At 44.1% G+C, this 10,269-nt stretch overlaps 1 protein-coding gene across 1 annotated transcript in view; it reads left to right on the top strand.

Moving 5' to 3' along the window:
* Positions 1-622, top strand: part of galnt18b (UDP-N-acetyl-alpha-D-galactosamine:polypeptide N-acetylgalactosaminyltransferase 18b) — a gene marked incomplete at both ends in the record, with an annotated part of 58,411 nt that extends 57,789 nt beyond the window's left edge. The window contains one exon of the mRNA XM_079998231.1: positions 476-622. Coding sequence (XP_079854357.1) covers positions 476-622 — 147 coding nt within the window. The remainder of the gene's footprint in view (positions 1-475) is intronic.
* Positions 623-10,269: the final 9,647 nt, after the last annotated feature.

Genomic DNA, 10,269 nt, shown 5'->3' on the forward strand with positions numbered 1-10,269 from the left:
TATGATTCACTTGTTTGTTTGCTTGCTTCCCCCCCCCCGAGGCAAAAGTGTGTTTGCATATTGTATTTTGCATTCAAACATTGCGTCACACATTTACAAAACCACTTCGCGCCATCACCGATCTACAGGACTCACATTTCCATGTATCTGTTTCTGCTTATTATTAAGTCGGCTACTATTATTATTCAGATAAATTCATTCTTTAGAGTCAATTCTACGTTGTTTACACGTTTTCCCCTCATTTTAGGCACTCTTCTCAGCCCTCTTCCTACTGAGAACAGTTTGGGTTTTTGCGGGCGGCTACAGGGCTGTTTCTGCCCGGAGACCGCGGTTTGGTCTGAACTGGGAGAGTCGGCGTTCACGGCGCTGCTGGACGGACGCCGGTGAATCGTGATTGGGAATTCCCCCCGACTCGGCGCCGTCCGTCCTGATATTCACGCTCTTGTTTTTTTTTTTCCCCTGTGCTGGCTCTCAGGGGGGATCCATTCAGAACAGGAAATCCAAGAGATGCCTGGAGCTGGTGGCGAGCGAGGAGAATGAGTTTGGATTCCAGCTGACCCTCCAGAAGTGCACGGGGCAGAGATGGTCCATCACCAACTTCCTGCTGCCGAGTTCTTCATGATGACCCTATGCAAAGAACATGGAGGGGAAACATCTACACTTTGTGCGCGTGCGTGCGTGTGTGTGCCTGTGTGTGTGTGTGTGTGTGTTTGTGATCATTATTAGTCTGTTGACATTATATAATAAATGTTAAACATTTTAATTTCCGGACGGGAAAGGAAAAGCCATACTTGGCTGATGTATTGAATTGTAGTATGTTTTTATTTTTATTGATTTAAGTTTAACTGGATCCAATTTTATTTGTTCATAACTGCTACTATGTAGCACGATATAAAAACCTTTTTCCTGCTGATTTTTTATTTTATTTTTATTATTATTTGTTTTGTTTTGTATTTCCTCGTTGGGTTTTTTAGTGTCTCAGGTTTATACGTAGTTTTATAATTCAATTCAGCTGCACAGTTTGGGATAAAAATTTGACCACATGTTGGAGTATACTGTATCTGGAAAATATAAGAGTATTTTCTAAATGTAAATATTCCAAATATTTGTAATATATAGTAATAAAAGACCAAATCAAAAAAGGGATGGCGTGGAGGAGTGTTTTTGCGTGTTTTCGTTTTCGAAATGGATTTCTTTCTGCATATACAGTACCAGACACACAGACATCCAGTTTGTCCCAGCTGTTCAGTAAATTCAAATAGACAAGGAGTAAAATGATTTAGTCACAGTTCGTAATGGCCCGGGTGAGGCTAGGAGCTAAGCATCGAGGCTCATTTCTGCCCTGACTGTGGTGAGCACCCGGGGAGATGAGCCACAGTCTGTTTTTAACATGCCAGACCTCATTACCATCCACACCGCAGCATTAAATATACATGGAAAACCCACTTTCATCAAAAGACCTCCTTGCCATCACATTTTAATATATTGTATGCGCAATTTATAAAATAATTTTTTGAGGCTTGGATTTGATATGCACAAATGAATTTAGCAGCGGAGAACAAGTCCTCTTCACAGTAATCTTAATTCTAAAGGGAGCCTTCGTGTTGCTTTTTTTCAAAATATATTACTAATTGATTTCCAGCCCCGCTGACTTACAATTATGCTTTTTATCAGCTCATTGTTTATTGTGTTATAATATTAAAAAAAAGTTGATGCATTCTTAATAGGTTGAAGTTTTATTTTTTTTATTATACTGTCTATCTCGGTCGTCTCAGTCGTGTGTTTTACTCAAACTCCGCAGCCAGCCACCGCATCCATATTTAATTCAGATTTCTGTCTTTTAGGGTAAAATTGTCAAGAAAGACATTATCATGTAAAGTGGCATCATTTTCAGCCTCCAGTCAGAAAGCAGAAAACAGGCGGAGATGTATTCCTGGCAAGACTTGCACTATCCAGGGAATCAGGTGAATCTGGAAGGAACATCTGGAAAAAAAATGTTTTAATGGAATCCCTGGACCTCTCTGAGGATCCTCAAATTAGAGTTGTTCTTGCTCCGTGCCGGTAAACTACAGCTTGCTGAGGGTGAGCCTCAGCGTTTCGTTGGCATGCGAAACAAGGCATTAATCAGGCGGGAACGGGGAATATTTTCGTTCAGAGATGACGTGTAGCCTCTTATTGGGTTTTTTTCTTTTTCTTTAATAGCCAAATCTGATTTTTAATTCAGTGGCACCGCGTGGGCAGGCGTGCGTGGGCGTATTTGTACCTCACACCGCCTTAACACTTGTGACTAAATGGAAGTGTTAATTTTTTTTTTTCCCTATCTGGGTGATGTGATGCTTCAAATTTTCCCCTGTGTTGCCATAGTTACGTGGCCTAAGCAGAATCTTTTTACAGACACTCCCAGTCACAGACCATGGAAAGTGAACAGCTCTGACAGATTATAATTGCCTGCAGATGCAAGTTTAATCTCTGGCCTTTTTATATCACACTTGGATGCTTTGAGCTATTGAACATGACTTGCTAAGAATTATATCGCATTTGTTTCCCTGCAATCTGTGTGTGTGTGTGTGTGTGTGTGTGTGTGCGTGCGTGCGTGCGTGCGTGCGTGCGTGCGTGCATGCGTGTGTGTGTGTGTGTGTTTCCAAAAGGGGCTAATGTTCGATAATGTCATCACTAAGGTATAGCCAGACAGATACATCAAAAGAGCCAGAAGAACCATTTCACTGTACAATTTACCACATTCTGCCAAAATCACAGCAGTGGGACTGGATTTATTAACCTATGGATTACATTAACCTCCTCTTGGTAAAAAAAAATGCTGTTCAATAATTTAAGCAGAATATGCGCTGAGATTTGAATGCTTTTTAATCTTTAGTTCAGATGCACAAACCCAACCTACCTGGTTTTGCAGGAATTATACCCTACATAATCAACAAATAAAGGGGTGTTAACTGCCGTCTAAGATGTAATAATGTAACACTTCTCCGTACCTTTATAACAAGGATTTGGAATTTCCTCCATTTTCCTGCAAAGCCTTGCAGATTGTGACAGATAAAGAGCCATATGTAAAAGAAAACTGGGGAAAAAAGCCTGTATGTACTGTATGTAAAGTATGTATTTTTATAGGAATAGCAGATAATGAAAATGTTTTAAAATTTGCATCCGTGAGTGAATCTTATTTTTATTTATTATTTAACAGAGCTGAAGAGAAAGAACAATGTTTTTAATGATAAGTGTTTAATACCGTTTAAACAGGAAGACAAACATGAAAACACAGATTAATGCTGAGTTTGTGATGCAAAAATAATAATAATAAAAATTACAAAAAGTAAGTTAAAGTGAACTACTAGAAATGCTCCACATGCACAATTATTATTATATGAATTATATGCAACGTTTAGATCCACACAGGGCAAAAGCAAACAAATATGCATTGAATCAGAAACAAAGACATTCAGCATTTGTAGCTGTCCATTACATTGCATTTTAGCAGACGCTTTTATCCAAAGCGACTTACAATTATTCAAACACCGACAGATGCAGCCATCAGGAGCAATTAGGGGTTAAGTGTCTTGCTCAAGGACACTACAGCATGCTAGCAGGAGGAGCCTGGGATCCAACCAGCAACCTTTAGATTACTAGACGACCAGCGCTACCTCCTGAGCTACCGTCCTCTTGTGTTTTCCTGCCATTTTGCATAAAGGGACCGTAACAAATGATCCTTTCTGTGACAGATTGTGACTCCCAGACTGTCTGGTTAATCAGAGAAGATTATATGGTATATAGCCTAATACTTGTTATATACTACTAATAATGTTGCCCACTCAGCGCCAACCCGAGTGGTTTTCTTGGAGTTTTTTCCTCCCGGTTGAAGGTTGCGACTATGGGATGCCGTGGATTTATGTGTGAAATGTGAAGCTTGTGAAGCCCTTAAGGACTGTGCTGTGATTAAGGACTGTGTAAATACATTTGACTTGACTCGATTTGACTCGTCTTAAGCCGTACGTTCACGCACACGTGCCAAAAACAGTGTGAGGGTCCATCTCATGTCCTGGAAAATTCTGGAGGCCAAGCTCCCATTCCATTCATGGATATGATCTTTCAGCGATCTGCCAAACAAAGTACAGTATGTTGTAATGCTTTTTCTGTTCTTGTTGTTTGAGCTTGTTACTAAACTGGTGCAGCATGTAAAGCTGGAGATTATCCTGCTTCAAATCAGCCAAAGGATTCCGATATATATTGTAGTTTTCCTAATGCATAAGAAAATTATTTACAATCATAAATCCTGAAATAGTGATAACTGCATAAAATAGAGATTTACAGCCAACTCATTTGCAATGGTATGCTCCTTAACCCTAACCCTAACCCTAACCCTAACCCTAACCCTATACCATGAAAATATCCTAAATATTCGTTCCCTTCATGACTAGGAAGCGCTTATGATACCCTGATGTTTATCAAATTTCAAACAATGGCATTTCTGACAACCAGCTGCTGGAAAAGATTTCCATTTTTTTTTTTACCTCGACAAACATGAGCCGCCGATTTAGTCAAATAATCCACTGGTTTGTGCTTCAGAATCAGAAACCCTCATTTCTATGTCCATCTGGCGATGCCGCTTTAATCCTCTGTGTTGAAGGAGCAAAATCCATCAATAACCTACTTCCCAAAGACGTCGAGGGCTCGATGAGAGAAGTTTTATAGAAGAGATGCCGTTCAATATTGACAATGACACGGTTTCAACAAGGCTACTTCTCTTTACATAACATATAAACATTACTTAACATATAAACATTACTTAACATAAAAACCCAATCCCAGTATGAGCTCTCTAGGTAACTGTAGCCGGCTGGCAACGCTGGTTCAGTGGAATGACGGAGACACTTCGCCGGGTTTTTAATAATGGGCTCCAACAAAAATCACGCTCAGGCGCGGTAATAATAATAACAACAATATAAACAAAGACCATAGACACGGTAAACAAAAGATGGAGTGTTTGCGGCGACGGGCAGGGAGCCCTCCGCTCTCGGCGCTCTCTTACTCAAAGACAAAACAAAACATTTAAAAACCTCTCCCCAGCCGCCGCTGGCCATACAGCTTAATTGGTCACGGCCGGTGCCGAACACAGGGAGAGCCAGCCCAGCGACCTGACTTCCCCTGGCATCCAGCCAACGGCTCAACCACGCCCCCCCCCCCCCCCCCCACGCCCCCCTGCCGTCCGACTTGGGCCAGGAAGCCGGGCAATAAAAACAGCCAGGTACCAACGGGTGATGCACGCTTTGATGGCCTTCATGCAGTGGAGCCACTGCAGTGGGGCGTGGTCCTAACAGAGGGGTCAAAGGGCGTCCCAGGAGGTAGTCAATGCGGGTGCCGTCCGCCCGCTTGATGACCAGACACTGCTTCTCCACGGCGCTGTACCTCGTCTCCCGCTTCGAGAGCTCTCTGCCGACGTTCAGAATTGGCCGGTCCCACTGGCGGCTCCAGCGACTTTTAATTTGGGGTGCTAAGGGGGAGCTTGACTATTAATTAGGGGTGCTCACAGAACTGTGGATATACCAGTACACACACACACGACCAAACGCAACTGCGAGAGTGGCTAATACACACACTGAGCAACACAAAAGTACGACAGAATCAGACTCAAGCTCAAAACAGCACGCACACCACTGTTGGTCTAAAAACAGTGTATCAGACCTCCATCCAGATCCCCAACGTATCAGAGGAACGTATCGTAAATAATGTATTATCGGGGGTGGGGGGGTGGGGGGTTCTAGCGAACGTTAGGTACTGTAAATAACGTATTATTCGGTAATCTTTTAATGTCACACAGTCTAGTAATTAATTTTATTAATTGGAAAATAAAAAAGCGCCGCCCCTGGCCGGTCCACAACCTCCACCTACGGGGAAAACATAGCCCCCCACAGTCAGGCGTATGCAAAAGGGGTATTTTCAGCCTCTCAAACGCTCAAACACTGACACCGCTCCGTCCACTGGATCGGATCTGACGCAGCCTTTTGAGTTAAATCCGTTAAAAGGCTGGTCAACTCAGAGGTCCGGGATGAACCAGCGGTAGTCACCAGCCCTCCTCCCAAGTGGTACCCCAGATACCATACCATACCTCCCTCCCTACAGGCACCCCCCCTACATGCTCCCACTTGATGTGCCACCCTTCAGCTGTCACTGTGGATAATTACATCATCCAAGTAGGCTGCGGTGTACACCACATGCGGACGCAGGACCCGGTCCATGAGGCGCCAAACAACCCGAATGGGAGCGTAACAAATTGGTATAACCCATACGGAGTAGAAAAAGATTTTCTTTTCGAGATTTCCTTGGACTCTAGACAAGGGAATCTGCCAGTAGCTTTTGGTCAAATTCAGTGTCGTAAAAAACTGAGCAATGCCTAACCGGTCCTGAAGCTCGTTGACACGGGGCATCTTGTACGCATCAACTTTTGACAACTCATTCACCTTCCGGTAGTCCACGCAGAGCCCAATTGAAAACTTTAGAAGAGAGGGGGCATGGGGAAGGAGGGGGGCGCAGATACGTTCACTAAAACTAAAATTAACCTGAGGAAAGTACACCACATATGTAATTTGTGGTCAAATAAAATCTCCCCATTCAAACGAATTGGTTTGAATTTTGTTATGTGTAGCACAGGTTGGACAATCATTCTCCGCGACACAATTCATTAGATTCATCTTCGTGACTATGAGCACAAAAAAGCATGAGACCTTGTTGGACAGGTGCCCCAGCGTGTTGAGTTTTTCTCGCAGGTACACCCGCCGGGGGTCTCCTGCAGAACTGGAGTTCAAAGAGAAAAAAATCCGGTGGAGGCCTGGGGATACCTCCCGCACTGCAAACAACAGGGTCCAACTACTTTGTCAACCATGTCCAACCATGTTTTTCAGCGTTTTATTGAACTGCGCCACCAGGCCGGCAGTCTGGGGGTGGTACATGCTGGTCCGAATTGAGCAGACGCCCAACAGCTTGATAGCTCCAGAAGTGTACGTGACATAAAAGAAGTGTCCTGGTCAATCAGGATTTCTTTCGGAACCCCAACTCGGGAGATGACCTGAAACAGTGCTTGCACGGCGCTTTTTGCCGAGATATTGCGCAACGGCACTGCTTTGGGGTATGGTGTTGCGCAATTCACCGGGACTAGCACAAAGTAATTCCCACGTGCATTGCAGTCGAACGGCCAGTCTAAGGGCACGTACCAAGCCTTTGAAATGGTATGTCTACCAATGGAAGGGACCATTAAATGGTTGTGTTGCACAGCCATTTGGGCCAGCCGAAATGGCTAGCCAATAGAAGCGGACCACTATCAGTTGCCGTGATTTTTCATGTCTGAGGTGACCGGCCATGGGGTTACGCTGAAAAGTCGCCGGTTCGTGGCTTTTCAGCACCAACAACTGGGTGATTTCCTCCCCTGACTAACTGTCACAGCTCACCCAATACAATCTATCCCTGATCACTGAAAAGTACGGGTGAGTGAGTACGGCGTCCGGATGCACCAATTCCACATAAATTTTAGCAGCCTGTTCAAAGGCAACGCGCTGGGTGTGGTCCCGAGACTGCTCGAGGGGGAAATTCTCCGTGGGGCAAATTACCAGGGCTTGGGGAGCGTCCTGCTGTGTTTAAAATTTTCATTTCATACAAGTAGGAAACAGGTCGGATGGGTGCCCCAGCGTGTGGAGTTCTTCTCACAGGTCCATAACATACTGAATTATATTTTCCTCCTGGTGAGGCTCCTCCGTCCCCCTCAGTAATTTTGGATGAGCAGCCGTAACATTAGTACCTTAACCACAACTGCACTTTTTGACCAATTGCCCACAGCTGTTTCTTCCTTAGCACGTGACACGGTGGTGGTCCTTGGTTCAATTTCCACCTGGGGCGCTGTTGGCACCGTGCTGCGGCGGTTTATCTCCAAAATAGGAGCCTTTCTGTGTGGAGTTTGCATGTTCTCCCCGTGCTCACATGGGGTTTCCTCCACCTACCATCAGTAAGGACCCCCACCAAAAACATGCACACATCATTGTCTGACCAGCAATGGACACTTGTGACCAGGTCCCCGGGCGCGTCGACGAATGCTGCCCACTGCTCCTGGCTGCCCCCCCCCAGAGGAAGGACAAGCCAGGATAGGTCAAATGCAGAGGCCACATTTCACCGGCCACCATCCAAAGTGTGTGTATGCATGTGTTGTAGTGTGGTGTGTTGTGTGACAATTAAAGATTCTTCTTTCTTTCCATTTTCAAAGGGACATTGACAACCTCACAAACAAATTTATCGGTCCTCCGTAATGCTTAAGACACAGCGGCACCTCTAAGAATAAAATCATTGTGAAGAAACCAACACCTAGGTTTACAGAGACCTGAGCACTTAAGCAATCCTGGAAAACTTCAGCATAAATGGCATGCAACTAAGGTTGAAGTGTTCCGTCAGGCATGGGGCGATAGTTTGCTGAGCTACAAACGTTCTCTTTCTATAGCCAAAAGTAAGTATTTCTCCAGGTTGATCTGTCTTAATAAAAAATCATTTTAAAACTTGATTTGATACGATAGCAAGGCCAACCCAACAACAGCCTATTCTCAAGAGCTCCCCCTTTTCAGCTAATGACTTCATGCTCTTCTTTACTCTGAAAATTTTGCTTATTAGAGAAGAAATAAAAGGCATTCGGCCTCAACCCCAATTGAACCCTTTGAATAGTGAGACAAGAACAAGCAGTAAGGCAGATAATATCGCACACCTTGATGCGGTATCTCTTGAAACTCTTTCACAGTTGCAGCAAAACAGTGCAGCAAAACAGACAAAACAGACAACTCGACCCACTACCTGGAAAACTATTTAAAGAGCTGTTTCCAATTCCAGGACCCTCTATTCTTAACATTATTAACTCATCTCTCTCCTCTGGCACTGTGCCTTTGGCTTTTGAGACAGCCTTGATTAGACCCTTACTAAAAAAACAACTTGAATCCTAAGAGTCTGAGCAACTATAGGCCAGTCTCAAACATCCCCCTCATCTCCAAAATTCTTGAAAGAATCTTAGCACAACAGATTACTGATCACATGTCCTCTAGTGATCTGTTTGAATTATTTCAGTCCGGATTCAGAGCGCCCCACTCCACTGAGACGGCCCTCACAAAAGTGGTTCATGATCTTTTATTAGCAATGGACACGACACCTCATCAGTATTACTATTACTCTACCTCAGCGCTGCCTTTGATACTATTGTTCATAACTTACTGCTAGATCGCCTTGACACGTGCATTGGCATTAGAGGTCTGGCACTTTCCTGGTTTAGATTTATTGTGGGAGTCTCTGCCAACAGGTTCTGGTTTGGGGGGGAGACAGAGTCTTTCTGGAAAAGAGTTGCTGATATGGCAAGAGTTTTGATTATAATAATGAACAAAAAGGCTCGCTGGCCAAAAGAGTAAATATTAAACAATAATGATTGATTTGGGCGCAGGAGGAATGGCGCTCCTGGATGGCTTATGAGCCCGTGCGCCGATCCCTCGCTACAAGAGAGACAAAAATTAAGAAAGCTCCATGCCCTGGATCGGACCAATCCGCTCCGCGTGGGAGCTGATTCGGCTGATTCGGGGCAGCTGGGCAGCCGCGGGAAGGAAGCCATTCTGTCATCTGCAGCCGCGGCTTAACCACAACCCTTGGTCTGCTGCACTTATTTTTCAGAGAGGACCCACTGTGTTTTTCATGGCAATGTGACCTCTGAGTATTGTAATGTTACTTGTACTTTCGGGGTCCCGCAGGGATCAGTACTTGGTCCTTTTTTGTTTAGCATCTATGTGTTGCCACTTGGAGATATCATACGCAAATATGGCATAAGTTTCATTGTTATGCTGATGACACCCAACTATACATGCCCTTAGACTTAAATAACACGCGCAATTGTCGTACTCTAGAGGTGTTTTTGCTGAAACAAACAGTGGATGTCTTGTAATTTCTTGCTTCTCGACTCAACCAGCATCTCAGAAAACTGAGATGCTGGTTATTAGTCCTGCCAGACACAGGCACCTTTTTAAGGATACCACTCTGAACTTCGATGGCTGTACTATTACCCAAAGTAACTCTCTCTTTTCAACTGCATTGAAAATTGCCAGAACTGCATTTTTACATCTTCACAATATTTCTAAGATACAACCAATTCTATCCATGAGATGAGATGAGAAATGTTTGCTGGGATCGCAGTGAACAACAACTGACGATTTTATTGGGAGTGGTGCTCACTCTCATTGAACGTAATGTATA

This window comes from Zeus faber (assembly GCF_960531495.2).
Source record: "Zeus faber genome assembly, chromosome: 3".
Taxonomy (NCBI): Eukaryota; Metazoa; Chordata; class Actinopteri; order Zeiformes; family Zeidae; genus Zeus; species Zeus faber.